Consider the following 27773-nt stretch of genomic DNA (forward strand, 5'->3'; position numbering starts at 1 on the left):
GCTCGGCTGAACAAGTCTGCCGCCAGTAGGAAACGTTAAAAAAAAAAAAAAACATGTTGATATCAATCGTCGATATCGCTTATAATGGTGGAATATTAATTTTAATTAGCCACGTAAACAGCTCAGAGGGAATATTGTCTTTTTCGGAATGAGGGCAAAAACCATAATATTTTGTGAATGTAAACGCAGTGAGTGGGAGCAGCTGAAATCTCCCGTAAGAGAGATTGGAAGACAGTGGGATGCTTCAGACCAAAATAACGCAGATTTTAAAAAAAAAGCCAGCTAGCTCCGAACTGTCCGATAAGGACTAACAAGATCTTGACTGTGACAGTGGATTGTCAGATAAAGAGCTGGCTACCTACTGTAGCTTGTTCGGTGTAAAAACAACCACCTACCAAGCTTGCCGCCTCTCTCATATCATGGCAGCATTGTTGATAGCTAATCTCTTAGCACTGATAGTGAGGTGTGCTGAGACCTGGAATGGGAGCGGTGGGGGTTTTGGGCAGATGCCTGTGCAGATAACGTTCACAGGCCTGTTGTCGCAAACAACCAAGACTTAACATGTGTGGGAAGATAAAGATATCTTTTTTTTTTTTGTTGTTTTTGGTTCATTGCATGGAGAGATATTTATTTGACTCAGTATGAGAGAAAGAGACGGAAATACGATCCTTCTCCTCTTTCTGATGCTGTCACCGTCTGTTTTATCTGCTCTCTGTGCTTTTTATCTGCCCGCAATCCTCCTTGATCTCTATTTGTGCTCGGCACCTCAACGGGTTAGTTTGGGATTTTTGTGGGGTCGTATGAGGTACTTATATAAAGTCAGTGTTACAATAGGCCCACTTAAAATAATATATTTTTTCAACACTTTACCTCGCTGTCAGACAGCCCTTTTCTTTGGCACTACATTTTCTCAATCGAAAAATTTGCATCTCCGCTGCCGTGCATTGTATTACTCTGCAGCAGTTGAGAAAATTGAAAATTTGAGAAAACTGTTTTTTTTTTTTGTTTTGTTTTTTTTTAGGTGGGCCTCTTTTAAGGTGGCTTCTTTGATATCGTTTTGATATCACCCCCCGTCCACAGCAATGTAATGCTGAGCTTCCTTGGTGAGAATCCTGCATGCTGCTCCAAACTGTGGGCGTGCGGACCACCATAGACTTAGGGTAATACATTGACTATACATAAGTATCTTATACGACCCCACTCGAACTAACCCTTAGCTGAGATGGTGCCCTGTGTGTCTGCAACTAAAAGCAGCATCTAGATGCTTTGGAGGAAGTAGATCAGATTTGTTTTTTTATCTGAACTGCAGGGGGAATTCCACATTCATACAGGGAAATAACACACAACCCTGTTTCCAAGAAATGTATCTCTATGGACTGAAAGAAGAAATGAAAGAAAGAAAAGAAATCTCACCAGCATGGTACGCCACCGACCCTCGGCTCCATCCCGGGTGCCTGTTCTTGGGGTAGTCCTGCACAAAGACAAACAGTCACACAGGTCACAAATACACGTTTTCACAGTCATGGATATGATCAATTTTAATGTGTGTGCCATGGAAAGCCAAAAGTCTGCGGGTTCTGTTAAAATAAAAACTACACCAGGTAATTTAACTTACGACCAATAAGTGTTGTCAAAAATATCGATTTGATGATACATATCAATCCTGAATATTTGAAACAGCTTAATTTGCCAAAGTTAGTGTAAAAAAAAAAAAAATGCATGTACAGTGAGTTAAGATCTTCTAGCATAAAGAATTGTTTGTTTTTTATTTGCACTTTGTGTAACAATCTTCAGAGAATTCTGCACGTGCACACGGCCACAAGAAAAATATTGTTTTTATTAATGTAGAAATGTTTTATTGTTCACAGGTAGGGGCACAGGTAAAAATGAACTGCATACAGACAGGCAGCAGGTGAGAACAAAAATATATTTTCAATTTTTCAGAATAAAACAAAGTAAAAAGATGTGCAGTATATGTGTAACATTTTGACATCTAAATCATTATCAAGCTATCAAGCTGCAATTACTTTTATTTTGAAAGTCAATGAAACAAATGAAACATTTGACCCAGTTGGAAAAAAGCAACAAAGGCCGACTGTTGCACCGCCTCACTTTGGCCTGTGTCTGGGCCAAAAACTTGCACAGCACAAAGACCACGGCCAACAGCCAACTAACAAGTACGTCCTGCATTTGCATGACAGGAAATAACTCTCCATACCAGCAGGTGGCGGTAGTCTGTGTCATTCATTCAAAAAGGGAAACCAGAAGACTCAGGGCAGCGTGAACTGTTGTTATGATACATCAGGTCCCAAAAAAGCAGCTCAGCCTTGTGTCCATTTTTTCCCCAATATCCAAGATCAATTATGACCCTTTCTATAATGTTCTTTTTTTATCCATGGAGGTTTTATATTTGTAAAACTTTCTTTGAGACAGGAAAAGGGATTAAAAAAATCGCAGACATCATTGCAATGAGTCGTCTATGAGCAGAGCTGGAACTTGTGGGCGGGACCAGCAGAAGAAACACTATTGCGCATGTTCAGTGGGTCGCGTACTGGGAAAGCTACATACTGTTTTGGTGTATGCGTCTTGTTCGTGTCTTGTTCGCTCTCAGATCGCCATGATGTGTGAAAATATTTTTGTGTTGGAATGATCAGATGAGATGAAGACAACAAATGAGAAGAGCCTTGTGTGTGCCCTCTTGACTTTAGTCATTTCACTTCTATTTCCTTTCCATTCCTTTAAGCTGAACAACCGATCAAAGTGATTTCTCTCACCAACAGACTCTACCACCAATTCAACATGCCAAAAAAGCCACAGACGTTTACCAAAGGCCTAACATTGGCTGCCTACTGACTGTCAGCCTGGTGTGTCAGGGCCTTTAGCAAGCTTAAATTTGCTTATTATCACTACACACAAAGCTCAGATGAGGCTGATGGGAGTCTCATTAGTTTTGCATTTATTTGCTCATAAACCAAAGTCTTGCATCACCTGTCAGGGTTTATTTCACAATAATGAGCATCTTGCTGCACATCATCCCTCACTTAACATGTTAGTAAGTGTGAGGATTCCTTTCTCTTCAGGATATCGGTCAGTGTCTGAGGATGTGTTGGTCTCTCTCCATCTGTCCGCATGTACAGTACAGTATATACACCTTTCTCCAGGTTTCACCATGCCAACAGTAATAACTAGTGGGCCAACTTTCGGATAAGATCAGAGTATGACTCAGAGGTAATTACCAGAGATTTTTATCTGTCTTCTTGGCTGCACCTCCATTACTGTAGAAACACACTACTGAACAAAAGAGGAAGAGGAGGGGGAGGAGGAGGGCAGTGACATTACGCTCCTCTTTAATCTCTCTGTGGGCTACATCTTCTAACTGTTTTCTTGTTCACACTCTCTTTCAGCTGACCTCTCCCTACTGCATTGCTTTTCAGCTAGTATTAACGGACAAATAACAGGCAACCTTTCATTTCCATCTTGTCTCAAGAATCCAAAATATGACCAGGACGGTGTCCAAAAAAAGAAAACAGTCAGCCAAACAAAAGAACATCCACCGTTGACTGATGCAGAGTCTGAAGAGGCGATATATTACTCAAAAACAAAATAGTGCTGATGAAATTATTACTATTAGCTGCACCTGTGTGCAAAAATGAATAATAGGGACACTGCAGACAGACAGTGCGGTCGGGCCAGGCAGACTAGAGTGCAGCATTTGAGGACAGGACATCAGGGAAACATCAACGATCCTGTCTGACAACCCCATTGGGGCTCGAGGAACAGGAAATGGAGATGGATGGGGGGAAAGTGTGAGAGAGAGAGAGAGAGAGAGAGAGAGAGAGAGAGAGAGAGAGAGAGAGAGAGTAGGACAGAATGAGACATCAGCAGAGGAAGACAGAGAGACATGGAGGAATGCAGCTACTCCTCCAAGCCTGAAAACCCTTGATCCGCCAAGTCTGCTCCTCTTCCCCCTCGTCTCAACCACAAGCCTGAGTATTCCTCTGGCTGACTGGCATGTGGGCTGAATCTCCATGAGAAGAAGAGGAGAATCGGGGTGTTTTGCTGCCTGATTGATGACCCACAGACTCTGATCTGATCAGTGATTTAGGGGAAAACTCTGAAATAAGACAACATTAGGGACGGCTATACAAATAAGGGGTGGATTTATAGTGCTTTAATGTAAACCGCAGACTCTGATAAATGGATCAACTGTTGCATGTTTGCATAGCTGTTTTCTCGGGTAATTGTTGTGTCCATCATCTCTAATTCGAGACATGTACTCGTGCGCTCTATATATTCCATAAATAATGTGGGTTGGTGGGAAAAACTGCAGCAGCACTCCCTTCTCTACACACTGAAAGTAAAGTTTACTGTATTACAGCATCTCCTATTTTCAAAGAGTGAGACGGCAAAGTCACTCAGTCAACAACTTTGGTTCAAACTGAAATACTTCAACAACTGCTGGATGAACTGCAGTAAAAGTTTGTATATTTATGGTCCTTGGAAGATAAAGTCAACTGACCTCTGGTGATCCCCTAACTTTTCCTCTAAGAAAAAGAGACAGAGCACATTTAAGTCCCGCCCACACCAGAGAGGAAAAGAATACATTGCCCTCCCCTAACTTTTTTATTGCGTGAAGGTTTCATTGCGTGCAATACGACGTAAGGCATCAGCAGGAAGATATGGGAGAACTGTGAGATCCTGACACTTAGTATGCCCACATACAGCAACGAACTGTAGACAAACTGTAGAGGTTGAAGTTAACTCAGCTATGTAATGCCTAGTTTTGATCTGTGTCGGGTTAAATGCTGATCTTACCTCATGATTTGATCAAGTAGCTGTAAATATCAAAGTATGTCACAACTGGCCATTCAGTTGGATCATTTCTCCAAGATAAAGAAGGTAAGGAGAAGAGACAATGACACAGATCAACAATATTGGGTTTGTCAATATAGCTTTTCATCTCTGATTGACACATGGTGCAAACATAATCCTTTGACGTGCTGAAATGTCATGTTTTTTACTAGCTACAGGCATTTTGTTGGCGTTTCAGCTGTTGGTTGTATAATGTGGTCCAGAGAATCTTCCTCTCTGATGGGCGTGGTTTTCAGAGTATGACGCGTTACACTCTGTCTCTATATCCGTTTGTCTTGACAATTGAGCCTTTGCTACGCCCTACTCCTCCGTGATGGTCTATTTTTGGAAAATCAAAAAACGCAATTTCAGAGAGAACCAAACAGAGGGGACTACAAAATTTGTTTAAAGGATATATCCTAGATGTCAAACTCACTCAGCAGCAAAAAGAGGTTAGAAAGATAAAGACAGCTGAAAGCTAAAGCCGAACTATAGGCTACTGATGAGTGTAAAAGTGAACCACCACATCACTGGCGACTGAGACAGAGGACAATGAATATAAAGCTATAACCTCTGCTGCCGGACAGTAAGGAAGCCGTGGAAGAAGCCAAACAATGTTAATCTCAATGCAATGACACACAGCTTTTTAAATATCACCAAAGTTCCCCTGTTCCCCTTAACTGGTTTCTGTTCAGCAGGGTGTGTAGTTATTCGGTAGGCTATATCTTCAGTAGCTAGCTAGCTAACCCTACACTTTTCAGGGTTTGATTTTGGTTTTGGAACGAGGGAGAAACGTATATCTCTCTCCAACCTCTCCAGGTAACGAGTATCATTATTAAACCATGTCCTAGGGACAACATTTAACTTGAAATCCACAAACCAGCCTGAAGATTAAGGAAATCTGAAACGATTACATAAAAGTCAATGGAGCACAACTGTGTTGTTGTCGGACCCTTATTGGAGCTGGCCGGCACTACGTTATGATTGGCCTGACTGTGTCCGAGGGTTGGGACTTAGCGAAGGGTCAATTGTTGGATGGATTTGTCACACAAACAAAGTTTAAACCACAACAACCACAACTGTGTAACCCAAGATAGTGTTAATTTTTGCTCAAAACATCACATAATCCTCATCCTGGGAGTGTTGTCTTTTATAAGGTTAAATGTGAAAAACATAATATTGAAAATACAACCATTTATTTAAGCTGAGCCCCAATAAAAGGAAATATGTTGGAAGCAACAAAGTCTGATTGTGCATTTTTCCTGTTTTTTTTTTTTTTAACACTTAAAAAAAAAAGGACAAACTACCTCTATAATGCAACACAGGATAAATACTGTTCCTTATTTCCATGTCTTCTACATAGATTATTATCTAATGAGGATGCTGAGTTTTAGCATAGCATGTATGTAGCCATCATGTGCATATCTAAGACTTACACAAGATTCTTTTTCAATACGAGGCAGCTGAAGACATCACAAAGTCAGCTGGAAAATACATTTTTAACTGACTCATACAGCTAATGTTAGCATAATATGCTAGCTAGCTACAGCTGACAAATCTGCTATTGACAGTCATCATTTCAACTGAGCCTTCCTCTGAAATCAAGGACCCATTGTTTAAAAAAATTACAAAAATGTCGGGTCGTAGATGTGGCAATGTCATAACTGTAAACTGTGTGCCATGCAGCCTGGCAGGCATAACAAAAGTAACTAAGGCGGACATGGCTTACTGAACAATCAGCTGGCAACAAACAATACATTTTTGTCTTCAAACGAATTTGGCAAACTGAAGCTGCTGCAGTGTAATTCAACTCCATGTAGAATAGAAACGCCATAAAATAAAAACATCAGCATATCTTTTTTTTTTTTAACCAAGCGTTCACTGTGGTACATAGGGGCAGAATATTTTTATACAGCATATCTAAATACCAGAAAAAAACAATCTGACAGAGTAAAAATAAGATTTCAATCTTTCGCCTCTTCTCAGTGTGAATATAATGTTTATTTTCAGCCATAAACTCTGTAAAGCACAGATCATATTGTTTTGTGGGACTTGGAATGGCTTCCCTTCTGATAAAAGAAACATTCCAACCTATTGTGGTTTGGAAATTACAACAGTTAATGCTGTGATTTCTGTTTTTCAATCAGTGGTGGCGCCACTAAATCACACCTACACTCCTTCTCTATCAACATATAAAGGAATGCATTTAGACAGAGAGCACTGTGTTAACCAGCTGTTCCAATATCACGTACTGTAAAACTTTCGAAATATGGTCACTACCCCCTGTTGGCCTGCAGAAGCCATCATTGAAATGCAAGCTGCTCCTAAGAACAACAAACAGTGGGGTTGTGTCCACAGCATGGTGGAGCAAAGCCCTGCAGTATCAGATCCACAGCTGCTACACCGGTGTCATCAGAGCAGCCTGCATTTCCACACGGTGGCAGAGTAAACAAGTCTGAAAGAGTAAGAGCAGAAAAGGTGCGGGTCGAGTGGGGAACCATGAGGAAGCAGATACCCATCACCTACAGCAGCTATCACACTGGCATATCACAGAGCTGTCTAAAAATATGAATTACCACAGATGTGAGTGTATGGGTGTGTGTGTTGAGGGAGCATTTTGTAGGGAGGGAAAGTAGTGCGTTTCTGTTTGTACGTGCCCACACAACCTCACCTATAGGGGTTGGGCAGAGAGTGTGTAGGAAACTAATGCAGGTCTGTTTGTATAACCTGGTGTCATCAGGCTAAAACCTCCAGCTCCCCACACGATGACAGCAAGCGTCTGACATTATTAGAGACAACGACAGCATATCTGTGTGTGTGTGTGTTTGGGCATGTTCGTCATTTTTTATGGATGCAAGTGCATAATGCAAATGTTTTCCTTGACACACATAAAACTGATAAATTACTACGTGTGTTGTGTTATTTTATGAGTGATAGAAAAGGTGAAAGGACAAAGTACACACAGTGTTGTTCTGAGAACAAACAACTAATTTTCCTTTTGGGTTCTCCCAAATTTCATTTATGGGAGTCACTCAGGTACTTTCTGCATCAACTGCAGAAACCTGCGTCCATCTTTGATTAAAAGACAACAGCTTAGGTTCCTGCTCAACTCCCAAAAACACTCATCTTCAGAGCTAGTGGTGTCCAGTGGCCCACAGGGCTCCAGTCTAACTTTCCCACTGGTGCTACCAACTGTCAGCTGCAAATGATCTGGTCACACCCTTTTTTCATTATTATTATAATGATGTGAATAGTTTTTTAATATATATATCAAGTAGCTGAAAAAATAAATTAATTGAAAAATGTGTTACAATAGCTCTAATGCTGCTGCCTCTCTCTATCTCCGTTACTTCTCTTTAGCGTCACCTAATGTCCCGACCACAGCACTATCTGATTGGTTACACGTCGCAAACAGCAGCCTGCGAACACTGAGGGCTGCCGTGCCACGATGAGCTAAGATACTAACAGACGCAGACATTTCATGCACCAGAAGTATATAACGCAGACCTGCCAAGGGGCATTCAACCCACGCTACACTAGTTTCTAAGTCAGCTGTCACTTTGTCACCTTAGAGACTTTAGTTTGCGTCATGCACTGGCATGAAAGTGCCCACATGTCATTTATTCATACATTCACAATAAAGGGTCACATATGTGACCATTTTGGCCCCCATTGGGGGGGGGGCTTCTGAGGGAAATATTAATAAAGGCACACCAATATTGCTGAAGTAGTAGCAACAAGAGCCCCCTGCTGTGTCGCCTCCCAACGCCTGTGTCTCGGCCAAAAAGTTACACATGAACACACCAAACAGACGGTGAACAAGCACGTGTGTACTGCACCTGGCCTGCACCTGCTCCTGTGAGAGAGGACGTCCGTAATCATCATTGAAAAATGGGAAACCGGAAGACCATTTTGACGCTAGTTAGCCAGCTAGCATATTACCTAACACAATGCAATGTTGGAAGAACAAAGCATATTTACCTGGCGCCAGTGAACAATAACACAAACCATCAGGAAAGGTTTCTGCTAAAGAGCTCAATGACTACACAAAAACAATCTTACCTCGTGTAACAAGTTTGTTTCAACCTCAATCCCTCTTGACTTCAGCCATTTGTTTACACTCCTCGCTTGTTTTTCTTCCTGTGCGATGAGCTGAACTGCCAATCAGAGTGATTTCATTCGCCGACAGGCTTCACTGTCGCTGATTCAACATACTGAATTAGCAGAAAAAGAGCTGACTAGCACCAACAAGGACCAACAGTGTGGGACACACCACACTGACGAGGGCAGGGACCAACGGCCAACTGTTGGCTTGGTGTGTCAGGGCCTTTAAACTGTTATCTGTTAATGTCTCTTTAGCTGCAAAGTGCTACACTATGTTCACCAGCCAATAGCCAGCTGTGTCTGTCTGCTGTTTGATGCTGAGCAGATGATGTACAGTTGGTTTTTAAAGCATTTGAAAATATCTGCTTGTGAAAATAAAACAGTAAGAGTAGGGACAGTGAACTAAAACAGTAAAGTTAGGGGCCAGACAGCGAACTAATAATATAACTAGAGCCCATCCTTTGATGGGAACACTCCAGCTGTGAAAGTTTTTTGAGCCAGGGTCGTAAAGTTGGGGTGCCAATAGCCCATTCCCTACTTCCAGTCCCATGAGACCACACCCATCTTTAAATGCTGTGTTCATTTTGATCTCAACTACACACCTGTAAAATTATGTGACTATCTTGCACAGTTGCAACGTTATCACCTTAACAAAATCTGTCCACAGACAGACCGACATATGGGCAAAACAGGTGAAAACAATACCAACTGTTGCGATGTTGTTGCAGCTGGTAATAAATCTACACTTATGCTTGAGGCTTTGTGGTGCTGTGCTTACAAATGGCTCAACACGTCAAAATAACGTCAATATCAGAGCTTGTTATCCTGAGTGGAGCTGCAACTTATAATTATTTTCACTGTCAATTAATCTACAGATTATTAATTAATAAATTAAAACACTGTGTATACAAAATTATAAAAATGTGAAAAGCGCATGTTAGAATTTCTCTATTGTCTTCCATAGTCTTGTTTATACGACCAATGGTCCAAAACCCAAATACTCAGTTTACTGTCATATATGATACATAAAACCATAGAATTCTCACTTTTCAGAAAATGCAAACAGCAAATGTTTGACATTTTTGTGATTGACTAATCGAATGATTTATTAAATTGTTGCCATTAAAGACACGAGTTAAACCAAGAACCATGAACGTTGTGCTGGTGGTGCTGTGTGTTCTGCAGCCTCCAGATCAGAGGCCTTGGCACAGCGACTGCTTCTTTGTTTTATCCTGAAACGACCTTGTTAGAATAAACAGGTTCACAGGAGCAGCACTGTAAAATGGTCAGTAGGACTGCTGCGTCACAGGAGGAAAAGGGAAGAAAGCTGTTCCCAGGACCGGGGCATACCAGGACAGAGGAAGCACTGCCATTCCAGTCTCCTGAGCAGTGTCATTTTATGTACATGGAGAGAATATATAAATACAGTCATCAGAGACAGCGTGTCATGGATGATCTGAGAAAACAACCAGACACTGGCAGCAGCCGAACCACATATGTCTCCCATCAGTCCTCCGTCATGAATATGACACCTATCCATCCATCCCCCCCACAGTCAACCCCTTTCTCCTACCTGCTTCTTCACTTCCCCGTCCTCCCACAGGCTTATTTTTTTCTGTAGAATTTTGTTTGTTTTTCAGGACATAGGGGTTTTCCTGCTTTTTCTCCTGTGTTTTTCATATTCTGAATAGCTTCCCTTGATTTTTGTACCTCCCGACTTTCTACCTTGCAACCCCCCACACTTCCATCTACCCTCTACGCTCCTTCCACCCCATAACTAAGCATAGATCTCTCTTTGTCCCACAGCCTAGCAACCACCGTGTGTACCGGATGAAAAACAACCGTGCTACCAAGCATATGCATGCTGTACATTCATGGAGTCTCTTATCTTCAGAGGAAGTAGAGAGAAAGCGAGAGGTCATGTCAGGTCTTGGAATTGAAGTGGGGTCAAAACAGATCTTAGATAAGATGCACACTAAAAACAACACGTTTACCTAACGTACAAAACATTCACACTTATCACATAGCACAAATTCCTCTGACTTCCCTGTTGGACAGGAAACTGGCTACAGTGGCTTAGGGGATTCAAAAATTCACTTCCACCTTTTTTTAACCAGCCAATTTGATTTTAACGTCTTAAACCGCATCCTTCATTTTGTTTGGCACCTTTGCACTTTGACCAGAATTTAAACAAAGTACAGGGAAATTGTAAAATGTTTGGTCATGCAATTTAAACTAAGAGTCTGCAGCCATGCTGGTGGCTCTGTGAGGCTGTGCTTAGCATTTGGCTAAAAGCACCACTAAATATCTAACGTCAGTGGGCTAACATCTTTACATTGCTTATGTTTATAATGTTCACATCTTAGTGTTTGCACATTAGCATGCTGATATTTGCTATCTAGCACTAAACAGAGTGTAATTGAAGCTGATGGGCATGTTGTTAGTTCTGCAGGTCTTTGGCACTAGAGGAAAAGAGGGTCACCAAAATCATTACAGTTCATCTCGAGGGGAACGTGAATGTCTGAACCAAATTTCATGGCAATGCAGTAGCTGCTGAGATATTTCTAAACAACAAACGCTGAGCTCAAAGTGGCACTAAAGAAAAGTCAGTGGATCTTCAACATCATTCGGCTTCATCCTCTTGGCACCATGAATGTATGAACAAAATATAATCCCTGTCCATGAAGTAGAAGTAGGTATGTGACTGAATAACTGCTTGTGGTGCTGGATGTAAGGTTTGGAGATTACCAAAGTGAGCTTTGTCATCTGGCAACCATGAATGTCTGTACAAACTTTGACAGCAATCCATCCAATATTTGTTATGATATTTTAGTTGGGATTAAAGTGGTGGACTGATCAACTGGCCAACACTGTCATCACAGGAGCATGAAGCAAATTAAAATACTTCTCTTGTCTCTGTACCAGACCAGTACACCACAGTTTATGCACTTGACTCAGCAGCCGCCCCCAAGTGGAACATAATGACGTCATGTCCTTACAGTAAATTAGTGTCCAATTATCATGTTATCAGGGAAGCTGTTTTTCCACATTTAATTATGCACTCCTGTTATGTCATGTAAACAAACCACGTAGGCAACCTATCAGCTGTGCGCTTGAGATCAGACTGGAGATGTAACCAGTCAAAAGATGGGTAAGTAGCCTACTTGCTATCTTCCTATGTTTGTAACATTACTTTTGAAGCAGAAAACACACATTTTTATATGTGATATTTACTGGAACTGACCTAAAATATATCGCATGAAGCCAACAGCAAGTAGCTTGTTATTAGTGATGGTCATTTACCAGAAACTCTCAGCTCCCTGATGATCCTTCTCCAGCCAGTTGCCACCTTATTTAGGTGTCAGTGGTGAAATAAGGAGGCAAAGTGCAGATAACTTCTCATTTCAACTTCATGAATCAGTTGTTCCTTGTCCACTACTTTCAAAGTAAGCAACAGACATAAATAGAAACAGGGCGCCCCACAAAGGATCAGCTCCAAACTGTACACCCCATCACTGGCGGCCAGTTAGGACGCCTCTTTTGTCGGCTTCAAATCCAAAATGTTGTCATATTGGCACAGCTTTAGTTTCCTTGAGAGACTAACTCCGCCTTGTCTTTTCTCGTATCCCAAAATAACATATGAACTTTCTAGTCAACAAACACAACGTGCGCTGCTCGTCCCACCTCTACTGAAATTTGATCTCCTTCATATTGCCCTGTTGGCTCACAGCGTTTCAGATACCAGTGGCTCAATTAGTACGTTATTAAACAGACATAATATTATGTTCATCACATTGTTTTATTGCTTATTACTAATGCAATACATGTTGGATTTAATGTCATGACACCATCAGCTCAGGCTGCTGATGTAGGACACTTTTTAATTCGCCAGAACATGTCATAATGACAAATGTCAGTTCAGCTGGTTTTGATTTAATCAAACCAGTTTAAGCTCGCACACCGGACCTGCTTGGCAAAACTGGCAGTCGACCTAGCTCTACCAGCTACTGCGGATGTTTAGATGGGAAGAGAGAGTGAGTTGGCAAAGGGGGAGAAAGAGATTTGCAAAGTGAAGAAAATTGAGTACAAAGTTGAGCCTGAAGTCAGCAACCACAACAAACAGACAGAGAGAGAGGCAGACAGACAGAATCTGGCAGACTGTGAGGCATTAATGAGTGGATTTGTGTTTATATTCAGACCTTCTTACCATGGGATGCTGCGTGAAAAAGACCAGCATGCAAACTCAACTGCTGTTGAGTAAACAGTCATTACCCAAGCCCTTCAATTTGCTGCTTTATCACCTCTCCTGGACTTAAGCTTAATGTCTTTATAATGAAACCCAGATGCAGAGAGAAAAGTGGCGGAGCAAAAAGAAAGGAGAGAGGAACTCTGAGGAGGTAATGGGACTGGAGTTATCACCACTCTACTTCTTCCTCACCCATGGGAGCATCGTCTGTGTGTGTTTAACTGAGAGCATGTGTGCGCACATGTACTCCTCTTCTTTGTTTTTTAGCTCCATCAAAGGATATTCTGGTGGTTTTGTCTCTAAATTCACAGAAAATAATTCAGTAAATGTGAAAGATGTAGGCTTGGAGTTCAATGTCTTTAAAAGCAAACTGAATTTGAAATTATTTTTTTGCTAAGAAGGATTTTCATTCAGTACACACACACACACATATATATATATATATATATATATATATATATATATATATATATATATATATATATATATATATAGCCGGTAGAGTATATATATGTAATTGTTTTTTCGCACTTAATGGTGAATAGAAAATCTTTTTGACCACATTTTACAGACTTATGGATACGCTAGCAAGGTGGAAAAGTCAAGCACCTGGAATAGTTTCAAAATCTGGGTAGATGACCCTTGGCACAAATCTACCATGAGCTTGACATAAAACCTGAAAACTGTAAGTAACAGCTTAAGCATCCTGCAGAATGGCTAAATGTAAAGTTATTCTTGGTGCAAAGATGTCCACTTCTAGTCCTCGTCTCTCATTACCGGCAAAGCTTCGATTAAACACGGATATATCTTACTGAAGTGTAAATGACTCAAAACTGAAATTGGCAACAGCGCTAGATCTTGTTACGCTAATGTGTGTTCAAGTGTTAGTTTTTCTGGTAAGTTTAGTTTTACTTAGTTATTTCATAGTAGAAAAAGGAGGTCTGACATCATAATTGACAGCTGTGTGTGTGTCAATTAGTGTGCTCATGATCAACAGTGCTGCACACAATTGGACAGACGCATGTACTGGTGGTAACCTTGGCTCCACTTCCCTACTGCTACTGCACAGGCTCTGGCTTCAAATGATGTCACCAACACAAAATGGCAACAATGTGTTGCTGTCAACTGGACCCAAGACAGACAGCTAACGCTAGCTAGACCCCTCCTTTCCATCACGCAGTATGAACACAACATTAAGTGTGCAGGACTGTGTCGAAATAACACAAACAAAAAGTGATTTCTTGAGGGAATCAGTGCTAACCTTAGCAAGCTATGCTACCTAGAATCAGCCCAGTTATCCTTGCTTGCTAGCTTACACTTTCTACAGCAGGACAGTTCACCTGAAAGCCAATACTATAAAAAGTGAAAATAAACATTTGTATCAACGTCCATGTGTACGATACGACCTCGTCCTGTCAGTAGTGCACCACAGATATTGATAGTGTGTCTTCTAGCAACACCGACTCTCAGATGTCAGTCCACCGCTGCCAAGGGAAACGCCCACCCAGAAGCTGTTTCCGCAAATATGTCAAAAACAACCTTATCCTCTTTTGAAAAAAATGCAGAAATGTGCAAAGTAGCCGCAACATTATAGTTTATTTTTTCTTGTGTAAAAGCTTTAAGGGTGAAATATGGACAACACTGCTTCCAGCAGGGGGGTGGTTTGGCATATCTATGGAGAGCTTTACTGATTTATTGTGGCATCTTATTGCTTAATGTCAGATGGTAGACATCAACAAACCTAAACAGACCATCTACAACATGGATGTTCAGATTTTAATATTTGCCAGTGTTCAAAATTTACACAACTCAGATGGAAACCTGTAAGTAGGGCGCTCACATACTGTGTAAGTATATTTCCTCTCTGTAGGCATCTATAGCTCTCTTTGTCTTAATGTCATTCAGTGACCTGTGCATCCCTCTGTTCCCGTTTTATATAAACTGCCTCCGAGACCCTGAGAGATGTACAAGTTTCATCTTTTATTTTTGTTATTAAAAGGAGCAGAGTTTTGACCCTGGGAGAGACAGTGCTGGCAGCTCTCCACAGGCCTTGGCTTTGGCACTCACTAATATTTCACATTCATAACACTTTCGAGGCTAAACTTATAGGGAGTAAAAGACTCACAAATCATGAACCCATACTGTCGAAGAAATAGCTCCTGAGTCAGAAGAATAATATTAGGTACAAATGTAATGCAAATAGGTTTTGTGAGAATCCATCCATCAGAAAGCAGACATTTATACAAGTATAAACAAGTATAAATATAGTTTATATAAGTTTTATCCTGCCCTTTATAAGCTTAGTAAGCAGGATTCAAAACAGCCCTGCAAGATCTTAACTATTGCTGCTGATACTTTACATCCTTGCAGCTGTATTTTAAAAATGTCTTGCTATATTAACCCCTGTAACTCTCTGCATCTCTTAATGTGCATCCATCTCGTTGGATTCCCAAACAACTACAGGTTTGTCTGTTTTGTTCTTCAAAGCAGTTTAACACGGTAATAGTCACTCGCAGCGCTGCAATGCTAATGCTGAAATGGGAACCTCATGTGCATTCTTTGGAAAAAGAAATAAGGGCTCAAATGAGAGGTGTTAAAATTTCTCTAATTGTATTTTCCTCTTGGAGGTGTTTCATCTACGCAAAAGTAGGCCATTAGATCCAAAGAGAATGGTTGAGCTGCTGGATAATGGGGATGAAAATAACGCTTTCCACAAGACTACAATGTTTACTACTAGTAGACTCTATTTCACAAAGTCAATGTCCTCTATTAATGGCTTTATTGGTTTATCCACTCATCGTTTCTCTATACACCGAGGCCCTGTTCACACATAATTTTAAAAACAGGTATTTTTTTCTACATTTTGGCCTCTATTCACACGCCAACAGAGTTTCAGGTCACTAAAACTGAGATCTTTTTAGAACGCCTTTCAAAGCCCTGTACAGACCAATAATTCGCCACAAGACCAAACCGTTTTAGAACACTGCAGAGAAAAGTTGCAGCGGTGTGAACAGGCCGTCTGAGCTCGACTCAAGCTGGCTGATGGCGTCACCTGCAACTCAGCTGGTCAAATCACCAACGGCTGGTTTTGGAACATAAAGATCGTCACCTGTTTCTACAGCCAATCGGCTTGTAGTGAAGTCTGCTGGTCAAATCAAACTGACCGCAGACGGCTTGTTTGCTTGCTGCAGCAGGTGCTCTGTCCCTACTGACCCCTCTGTTTCCAGCCTGAAAAGCTGCAAACAGAGCGGAGGTACAGAGAGTTGTTGACTAGAGATGATACACTGTCTCATCTAGTTGCATTGGTGAGAACTGGTAGCCTGGAAATCCAGACCCAAGTCTAGAAAGATTTAGGGTCTGGCCACGAGTAATGAAAATAGCCCAACTCCTGGGGCAGCACCAAGCATGCATTTGTAAATATCACAGGATAACACTACTACCAATCAGAACAATACACAGGGTGACGTATCCAGAGCTTAGCTACCAGTGGAGCTAACTGGTAGATTAGACTCTTGCCATATCCGGTCGGCAAAACAACAAAAACGTCCTTCTTGCAAAGTAAAGACTCGAGCGCCGTCTTCTGTTCCTCTTTTAGAGAAAAAGCCAAGTCTAACTCACTCATTTTAGCGGCCAAAGCCGTTTCAAACAACTGGTGCTCATCTGTAGCCATCTTGCAATGTTTACTGACTGATTCCGGACTTTGTCGTCGCAGCGCTGTCGTCATCTGTTTAGCTTGCCTCTGGCCCGCCTATATCAGATACACCGATGTGATTGGTGCAGCTCGGCTACAAGGGCATGGGTAATGAGCATTATTACTGATTGCCAGAGTGACTCGCTGAGCAAATTCAAATTGTGCTCTCGCGAGAACTCTGGATTTCCAGGGTAGTGAACTGGTAGGTTTTAAGAACATCGCAAAACAGTGCATTGCGAGTAGTTGCGTGTTTCAACTCGTCTCATCGTGGTTCTTTGGTCTGAACTGGGCTTGAACAGGTGCAGATTTTTCAGAACATGGTAACGATGACATAATTTCCTCAATGCGCGCATGCATATTCTTGCTTTGTGTAATGAGCATACAACAGAAACAACAACATCACTGGCCGACTACCAGTTTTTCAAAGTTTTGTTAGCAATGCTTTGTCTAATGTCTACGTTACACTTAAACTTAGGTTTGTTGTGCCACTCCATGGATGAACGGAGGCCCAATGCTTTTGCTCCACCAAGTCATCCAGAAGCAGTGGTTATGGATCAGGCCGGTCGAACCAGCAAAATGTGGGAGAGTTTCCAGAGTGGGATTGTTGTCAATGAGGACTAGAGAGAAAACTTAAGCATGTCCGGAGCATCACTCGCGTTCCATTATCCTTAAATTGAACAGTAATCAGCGGCTATGAGATCTCTAGTAGGTGTTTTGAAGAAGGTAACGTTAACCTGTGAACACTGCTACCTTTGTGACGGGGGATACTGCTGAAGACAGCTAACTTATTTTTGCTTTCTAGAGCAGTAAAGGTCATATGGACAGAATTATTTTGCAAAATGCAGGGGAAAAGTATCTGTTTCATAAAATATCTGTATACGTGTACACTGGGCCTGACACACCAAGTTTGCAACATGTCCAAAACAGACCTTTAGGAACATTTTGCACACGCCAATTATGCACCTTATTCCCAATTCAGGATTTTGTTTAAGTTTTCCATCATTATCATGTTGTGAGCTCAACGACATGTTGAACTATGGAGACCAGAGGGGGAGATTGGAAGAGTCAGCAAATGGGAGGCTTATTCCTGGAGTCCACATCCCTTGAGTTCATTGGGCTACACTGGCTAATGTATAACACTGTGGAAAATGGGGGAAAGGGCCAAGTGAAAAAAAGAAACTTGCTTCTCTGTTGAGTGTAGGTGTGCGTTAAGTTGTCAAAAGTTGTTCTTTTCTTAGAAAGCTCACCCTTCTTGCCAGGCCCAGGGCGATGTAGCACTTCTCCCCAGCATCAACGATCTCCACCTCATAGTAGTGGCAGCGGGTGGTGAGTGGCTGGCGGGCCTGGGCCAAACCCACGTCCATGATGCTCTTTCCTTTGCCAACATACTCCAAGAGCTGAAGAAGGGAATACACAGAGGTGAGAGATAGACAGAGGGATTAATATGTAAAGAAACAAACAATAAAAAGGGTCTAATTAAACACAAGCATGTTGAGATACAGACTCACATTCCAACATGAGTTACTGACCAATAAACTCCAACCATCACTCCTGGACTGCTTTCCAAAACCAAACCAATAAGCTCTCCCACTTCAGACAACGATTGGCCAAATGTCCAGAGGTTAGTAAATAAACAGGATTTGAACTTCTCTCTAAAGCTCTCCCTTCAGCAGCCACCAAGCAGCATGTTTCTAGGGATGGCAGCGTGTATCGGTCCACCGCTGTGGTCCAGACTAAAATATCTCAAAAACTATAGGCTGCATTGCATTTGAATTTTGTGCAGACATTCGTGGTTTTATGATGAAGCCTACTGACTTTGGTGATCCCAAATTTTGCTCTAGCGCTACCCGACATGTTAAATATCAGTAAAATGGTCTGACAACGATTAGATGGATTGCTATCAAAATTTGATACGGATATTATTAGAGTCAAGAAGCTAAAGCCCACTGACATTGTTTATCCTCTGGCCTGTGGTTGCTACTGAGTCAGTCAATCTTTTTTATTTTGAGCCAATATTTGTTAACATTTTGGCAAATTTGCAACATTAAAAGCATGCCAAATTAGAAATTCCTGTTTCCATTGTACCCATGGATGTACAGATACCTATCACTGGATTGATACTGAAAAAAAAGAAAACTATGATTTTAAGGCAAGTACTGAAGTTATGATGTCTATTTTTTGTATGATTTCTGAGTTTAAAAATGCACAGCAGACTTAATGATATCCTTGGAAAGTGCGAGTCCCACTGAATCTAAAAATGTGTGTATCATTTTGACGCCAACTGAATAGCATAAAAGTGTCTTGTCCCTATGATGACAGGGTTTTTACCCCATCTTTAAGAGAGGCCATTCATTTGTTTTGGCCCCAAAAAGTTTGAAGAAAGGCTTTGCTAAAGCAACATGCTTGTTAATTCCAACTTGTTAGAGGCATTACTGTGCACTTAACACTGAATCAGGACCCTGTTCCTATTGAAATCCAGAGTTCCCACAGATGCATTTATTTGTGGTGGCCCACCACAATATCAACATTCACTGCCACATACCGACTTTCTATTTTTGGAGCTGATGGAGCGGCAGAGCACCAGGCACAGTGAAAGTGACATATAAGAGGTCATTAATTCATATAGAAATAGATAAATTACAACAGTAATCTCATTTTCGTGTAACAATTGTTTTTCCAACTCACTTTAGATGAAACCAGCTGTGCTCCCAGGCAAATTGTGCACCCTGAGGTCTAGGGCTGGGTCTAACCTATGTAATGGCAGCAACAGAAAGTTTGCCGATCCACCCCCCCATCAGCTATCGCCACATATAGACTTTAATTCTGTGGACACTGAAATCTGCTCACATCTCGATGCTAAGCTTCCTCTTTCTTTTAGCAATGACTGATGATTTAGTGCTATTCTTTTTTAACTGTGCTCAGAAGGATCTATGTCTCCTTCTTCCCTGTCAATTGTCAGTGTGGTTGAGCCATTGCACAGCGCTTTGTTCTCCATGTCTACAACAAACCCTTCATACAATATAACATCTGTTGTAAAGACAACTTTCGACAACACTCAGAAATATTGTCAGCCATCGAGCTTTTGTGGCAGGCGATTCCAAACTTTTTAACAGAAGTGTGCCCCTGTAAGTTTCTCATTAAACCCAGTTACTGCTGTTATTTAATTTTCTGAACTTCCTTTGTTTAGCTTATTTGGTTAGTCAGGAGACCAGGCCAAAAGGTACGGCAATGATGCAAGTCTTTGTAAGTGGGAAAGTTGAGATGGAGACAAAAGATTGAAGACACAGCAGATCAAGCTTGGGCAGGATCCTCGGCCCAATGTTGTTCCAGAGGTGACTTAACCACACAACCAGCTTTTGCAACTATGTCCTAAGTAAGTGGGCACCATGACAGATTCAGGCTTCCAAACCCAGTCAAACCTTCACTGAACCGCCCACGGTGACTCTCCTACAAGTATCAACAGCCATTTGAGATTGCATGTGCAGTACCTGCTGATAAAGCAATTACTTTCAGGTCTATTTCGGTCTTAAGGATCCAAACAGGTGAAGATGGGCGGGTACAGGTGAGTAGGTGGGCAGCTAGGCAACCACAAAGCCTTTAGGCTGAGCAGTGTTTCCATGCCATCTGAGTGCATGTGTTTGTGAATGCGTGAGCATGTGTGCAATGACGAATACGCCCCCAGTTTGAAAGGTTAGCATGACAGACAAGCTGGGGGTGGACAATATTACTTCAGTATTAAGCCTTTGTGTTTGCATTTGTGTGTGTGTGTGTGTGTGTGTGTGATTCACTTGCCAGCCACTTGAAGGACATACTTGGTGGGAACAGCTATTCAACATCTATGTCAAAAAAAGTCTCTCAATTAAGTTATTACCATTTTCCCTTTTTGTTATTTCCCCTGTTGCTTAGTGATACATCGAACTGAAAATAACTCAGTAATGAAGCTGAGGCGGTCAAAAAGTTTAATTTCACTCTTTCGGCTTGATGGTAGATTAAACTGTTTGCTGAGAACACTATTTATAAAGTTTGTGTGCAGCTGTAAATGATACAAGCTTGAGTTAAATGCCAACAAAAACAGAAGAGGTGGTTGGAAACAGCACTGTTTTTGTAACTCTGAAAAGTTGCATCATATGTTCATGTTCAGGATCATTATCAGTAACATGTCATATTATTATCACTTTTTATATTTATTTAAGTTGATGTATCAATATTATGTTTATAATTACCCTTTTATTTCACAAGTACATTTGTACATCTGTACATGTGTATATTTCATCTTTCTTTTAAATTTAGTTTTTGATGCATAAGAGGAAATGTTTACGTGTCTAACATGTTGCAGTTGCACTGTAAACTGAGCACATTTTTTTATATAATAAAACAAATCTTTACAAAAACAAATTCCATCAAAAATTCAGCACTGTATCAATGGCAACAACCACTAATGCACTGTTACACGAGCACTGTCTTTTTGTCCATATTAAACAATCAGAAGCTTTTTTTGTATTGTTTTATATTGTATTGAACATTATTCCAGATTTTAGTTGTCAATGACTGTCCATCAAACTTATAACCTATATTTATTTTTCAGGTTGTTAATGTTAATGGACATCATTAAGAAAAAAACAAAACAAAAAAAAATGGGCCTGGGAAATACCATGTCATTCCTGATCTCTCCCTCCCCTCTTTAAGTGGTCTCTCTCTACGGTGGACTATTAATAAAGGCAAAAGAAAATGCCAAAAATATTACAAAAACAATAAACAAAGTGGAGATCCAATCAAAATACACTGCTCCATACAGATGGACAAAAACTCAACATGATGCCTTTGAGAAAACATTTTACTGGCATCAAACAGCAGCTAAACTGAAGGTTTCTCGGGGAGTACATATAGGATTGTTTAAATTAACTTAACTCCAATCTCAGAACTCATCAGCTATTGTATGACAACAATAAAGCCTCAGTAAGGCCAATATTTTAGGCTGATCCAGTGTAGCTAGCGAATATCCAGTCCAAGACCTCCTCTTCCATGTGCCGGTCATTTCAGCTAATCTCTCTGAACAGACATCTGGATATGAATAAAGATAAATTCTAAAAAGGCTGATATAAAGCTAACTCATCAATAGGCAACTGACCTGCCACTAAACCCCGCACCTTTGTGATGGTATGACAAGCTGTCAGAGTAAGCATGGAGCCCACACTGTAACCAACTGCACTCCCTGAAGAAATATGATCATATTTTTGGACAAATTAAAGAGTGATTCCAGAGAGAAGCAGACAGAGAGGTCTACAGTCTGTGTTTGAAGGATATATCCCGGATGTCAAACTGACTCAGCAGCAACAACAGGTTAAAAAGACAAAGATAGTTAGAAGCTAAAGCTGAACTATAGACTACAGATCACAGTGTAAAAGTGAACCACCACATCACTGCTGATCGCCACACAAGACAATGAATATAAAGGAAAACTTCACTGATATTGAACCAGCTGTGTGGCATCGCAGTGTGTGCAGATGAACAGTGTTTGGCTTCACCCACAAACAACGCTGCTTCCCTTCACTGGTTCCTGTACAGCAGGGTCAGTATTTTTTTCACTGTTATAATCATTAAAAAGCAAAAGCAGCATGTGTATACATTCAGTAGGCTATATCTTCAGTAGCTAGCTAACCTACACTTTTCAGGGTTTGATTTTGGTTTTGGAACAGGGAAGAAACGTATATCTTTTTCCAACCTCTCCAGGTAACAAGTGTCATTAATACACGATGTGCCCCAGGCACAACATTTAGCTCCAAATCCACAAAACCAGCCTGAAAATGAAGGAAATCTGAAACGACTGCATTAGAGTCAATGGAGCACTGCTGTGTTGTTGTTTGAACCTGGTCTGAGTCGACTCGATGCTACGTTATGATTGGCCAGTCTGTGTCCAGGGGTGGGACTTAGCGAAGGGCCTGATGGGTTAAAAGTTTGCATTTCAGTCAATGCATTCAACCTCTCCACATGAATTGTTTACCTGCCATTCAAACATAATTGGTCAATACTACTCGGAATACAAACAGAAACCACAACGCTGCTGATAGCAAATTCTTCTCCTGTCATTATATGCATGTATAAGTGCAGAATCTGTTTATAGAGATTAAGTAAACTCTATCTTTCAGAAATAAAGGGCAGGCAGGCGATGTGAGGTGATCACACCATATAAAAAAATGGTCCTGGGTTGGAGTTAAAGGGTTATTAAACTCAAGACTTTGTCTACGGTTACGTAATTCTATCAGCTACCAGTTGTCCGTCTGGCAGCATCAAATGGCAGAATAATTGTCACAAATGGGCCTTGACCACAGAATATAAACACTGAAAATGCTGATAGACTAAAAGCAAAAGTAATTTTGTTAAACTTTTGTGGTTTGTTTACACCTTCAATGAAAGTTCGCTCTAACTTCTTCCTGTTGTCTCACTGAAAAGTGCTGTTGCTGTGCAGCTTTACACTACATGGATACAAAGGGAACCTCTTCACACTACTGGAAACACAACTGCTTTTCTCTATACTTCTTTAGTGCTCTGCTGATTAATTGTCCACATGGATATTAGTTACAGCGCATCCAGCATTAGCCTCCACCTTCATATGTACTCTCGAGTCTCCTTAACCTGCTGAACTTTCATGCCTGGACAACAACAGACCTTTTGGGAGACGAGGACAGAGTTTCGGTGTGATGAGCATTCAGTCACACCTTTTTTTTTGGCGTCTCGCTGCTGAGTAATGGAAGGAGAGAGACGAGAGGGCAGGAAAAAGAGAGACGTAGCCTTGAGCGAAGCATGCCTCACTGAGATAGCTGACAATCTCTCTCTTTCTCTCTCACTCCTATAATTCGGAGTGTTGAGAATGGTAATGGTGGTGTGCAAGGCCATGTTTTGTTGAGCTGCTGCCTGGGAAACAGATGTAACGCCCAGAGAGTGGTCCTGCCAATTTCCTGTCACACCTAATGGGGGAACTTAAAGAAAGGTGAAACTGAAATTAGGAGACCTCTTCTTTATTATGTGGTTCTCACTTGTCAACTGAACTGTGATCTGATTAGACATCACGCAACAGCTGCTGAGTCCATATAACACAGCTACTTAACTTTTATCTTAGACTTTAAATTTCTATTATTTTCATTATATTTTGGAGACATACCTCTTTGAGTATTTCTAATGTTTTTCACTTGTGGTCCTTTTAAGTGTGTTTGATCTCAGTCCTGCATATTTCGTCTTCATTGTTATTCCTTCTCTCATAATAAATCCTTACAATTCATGTGCTTAAAAACTTAAATGTGGACACTGAAATGTGGATGATCTGGGCCAAATGTGCCACTTAAATTTGGAAAATACATGAGCTGGCCTTGTCCTTGTCCAGAGGCTGTGATTCCCCGCTCTAATTCATCTCTTACTTCGGTTGGATGCCCTCCAGTAGCTAAATCTGACTTGTCCATCAGTCACTTTTTTGTGCATAAGGCGAGCAAGATGAATATCCTGATGGACTGAAAACCACCGCCATGATGCCACAGCTGGTTACAGCCACTTTGTCAATGACACTTTTTTAATGGGCTGGCAGCAAACAGGTGATGTTTGTACTTAATACATCCTTTGGTGCTGAACGGCATTAAAATTACTCTACCTAAACCATGCCATGACTTTGTTTATATTGCAGTGAACACATTACATTAGCTTGCCCTTTTGAGTTATAAATCACCTTAACAAACCTACTGCAAGTCACTACAGCTTATTCATTACAAGTTCTGATATTTTGAAACATTGCTTACATGTTCAAACTCAACCTAAACAGCAGGTTCTCAGCTGACACCTCCAGCACCCATTTCATTTTTATATGTGTACAAATTTTTGTTATTTTAAAAGGGTGCATCCAAAACAAATCACTCGCTAATTACAAACCTTTAACAACTTTCTTGTTGAAGCGTGTAATGCGTCACGTGATATCAAAAGTGCATGCTGTGGGTCTGACCTTGTTTAACTGGGTTAGGAAGTTCAAAGAGACACTTAGTATCAAAAATATGTAAAAATCAAAACAAAACCTGTAATTACCATAGCACACTGTAAGTGAGGTGGAGTAAGGTGAACAAGTATTTACTGTTAGGAAACAAGACGGTATTTGCCTGAATGCATGCAGCGTGCCTTACGGCAACATCCCCACCTGCAGCAACACTGTGTTTAAAATTCTGCAAGATAGCAAGTGACTACCTTTATGTTCTGACAGTGATCTGGAATGACACGCTTGCAATAACATTTGAATACTACGCAACCACCACAGTTATTTCACAAAACAACGCCCTACAACAACAGAGACACGCGTAGTCACTCTGCAGGTTTAGTCAATCAATCATCCCTCTGAGATTTCCCAAACCTGTGAGAACCATGGAGCCACACTGTTGACCTTCACAACTCATCACTCACTGCCCATGTGGAGCTTTTCATCACCTTTTAATACACTCTATTTATTATCACCATTACCACTGCTGGGAAGATGTTGCCCAAATTAACTTGCGGCTCCAATGCCAGCACATATTGCCACCAGTGATGATTTATTTTGACAAAGTCATAAAAAGTTACAGCTTTACAGGAAGGTTGCCACCTTAAGAAAACATTTTAATCCTGGGGGTGAGAGATCAGTAGCACCAGAGAAAGAATCCCATGAAAAGATGCCAATACATATTGATGTAGAATAATAAATTCAGTTACTTTATTATGGCAAACTAGTGTTGTATGTTGACACAAGTGCAATATTCAGGGCAATAAGGAAGGTTTTTTATAACAATCCTCTGGGATCCAAGTCAATACTTTTGTCCAGAGACTAAACCTTCATTAAAACGTTCACCTGTTCAAAGTTGCAATTTGCTATCCATGTCTCAAGAGGTCCAGATTTACTACGTTCAGTTTAGGACTAGCTGGTACAACATGAAGCCACAGGTTAAATCTGCACCAACACTGAGAGTACTTACCACCAGGTTTACTACGGCAGCAGCTCATGATCAAGCGGCAACCTCCAGGGGTAGAAAACGAAAGCAGCACAGAAGCGCCAAAAAATGCAGTTCCTCACATGGCCACTTGAGGCTGGCTCCAAAACCAAGTCAGTCCCCATAGACCCGCATTTTAAAAAGCACAACTTAACAGCAGAAATTATAATGTTTCAAAATTCTGCGGTGTTTATTTCTTGAGGTATCATCGCTGCTCTGCTGCTCCATTGCTAGGGACGCCATAGCAACAGTGGCCTTAGACTGAGGAGCATCAAAATCAGTTAACGTTAGTCCACACAGCTCTCCCAAGCTGGCCTGGAGAGCAGGGAGATCATGATGGTCACTGGCCATAAATGTGAGGGCAGCCTTCGCAGCTACTGGGCACCCAGCATCTCCGACCGGGAGAAGTGGAGTAAAATCCTCTCCTCCGCTCCAGAAAACAGCTGCAGTTTGTCTGGTGAACGCCTCTCCTCTGTCAATTAGGGTTGGGTCGGTTCTCGGTAATACCAGTTCGGTACCAGTATTCCGTCTTGGACTGGGTTTTTTTTTTTTTTTTTTTTTTTTTTTTTTGAGACCGACCGGACCACATACGTCATTTTACGGTGGAACGTACGTGGAGCAGACTCCGCGGAAGTCCGCCCAGACTAAAAGCGGACGTCCGCAAGCCCTGTGCGCACAAAGCTCAGATTTTACGACCGCGCGGACTCCACTCCACGCACCAGTGTTACACAAAAGACTGGTTTTAAGTTGGTTTCTGCTGGGATATTAGGCTTTAGCATAAAAGTCAACCACGGTAGACTGCAAACGCACCATGCTAACCAAGTGTTAGAGCCATTTCAAGCAAGTCCTAGTTTCCTATTATTTTCTGAGTCACTCTAATGCGCCATCTGACCTGGCATCTCGGGAACCTTTAAATAAAGGCAGGTGTGCTGAAGTTAATGTGTAGCGTGGAAGACGCCAAAGGGTTACAGTCTTCAACCGCTGTGTTTCTGGTTAATCTTCCTTTTTTATGGTTTGATGAAGTTGTTTAATACCCCACTGATTTGAACTTTGTTTTTGTAAAGGCCTGTTTATTTGGGGAATGTTTGTTTGGGGATTTTGTATTCATTTTTGAACGAGACAGTCAAGACAGTCAGTTAGCGTCATCTTCGATTCAACATACATACTGCAAATCAGTCAACTCTAAACCAACCGAAACACCTGGATCATCACACAGTGAGTAAAACTAAACCAAAGACAGTGAGTTCATCATATTTCCCGTTATGGTGTCTGTGGGCGGCTATTTTTGATCTTATTTGGAAGCTGCAATACCAAGTTAGCAGCTAGCATTAGGGTTAGCCCCACGCTCTCGTGCAAATGCGGTCACTTCTGGCTCAAAGAATCCAAGATAGTGACGGCCAAAATGCCAAACTCAAGGCTTCAAAACAGTAATCCCCAAACCAAGGGATGATGTCACAGTGGCTCTGTCCATTATTTTATACAGTCTATGCCCATGAGGCATTCAGTTCCTGGGACTGCCCTCCAGAAAAATGGTAAGTGCACAAGTAAAGAAGAGATCACTAAGTGGAGATCAGTGGGGAGATTTCTGAAACATCACAAAGTTCAGGAAAAAAAAGATATTATAGTTTTGTGATGCTGAAATAGAAATTAAATGTGCCCCGGGGGGAGGGGTGTTCTTGTAAATAAACAAAAGTTTACATTCAGTGTTACTCGCCAAAGAACATTGTGTGTATTCTTGAGCTCTAAAAAACATGCTGAATGCATTTCCTTTCTCATAAAACATCCACAAGCCAAGTTTTAAGTACTTTAAATCCAGCTTTGTTGACATTCATATTCACTTGTTAGCAGTCTTCTTCTTCCATGACTTTGTTGGTACACTGCAGAATAT

The 27773-nt window shown here is 41.2% G+C and overlaps 1 protein-coding gene across 1 annotated transcript in view; it reads right to left on the reverse strand.

Annotated features, from left to right (window-relative positions):
* The window catches only part of spryd3 (SPRY domain containing 3), an 84720-nt gene that overhangs the window by 27437 nt on the left and 29510 nt on the right, over positions 1 to 27773 (reverse strand). The window contains exons 7-8 of the mRNA XM_033629166.2: positions 18140 to 18289; positions 1414 to 1471 (exon numbers count right to left, since the gene is read on the reverse strand). Of these exons, the coding sequence (XP_033485057.1) occupies positions 1414 to 1471; positions 18140 to 18289 (208 nt within the window). The remainder of the gene's footprint in view (positions 1 to 1413; positions 1472 to 18139; positions 18290 to 27773) is intronic.

The sequence above is a fragment of the Epinephelus lanceolatus genome, chromosome 8 (genome assembly GCF_041903045.1).
Source record: "Epinephelus lanceolatus isolate andai-2023 chromosome 8, ASM4190304v1, whole genome shotgun sequence".
In the NCBI taxonomy this organism is placed as follows: Eukaryota; Metazoa; Chordata; class Actinopteri; order Perciformes; family Serranidae; genus Epinephelus; species Epinephelus lanceolatus.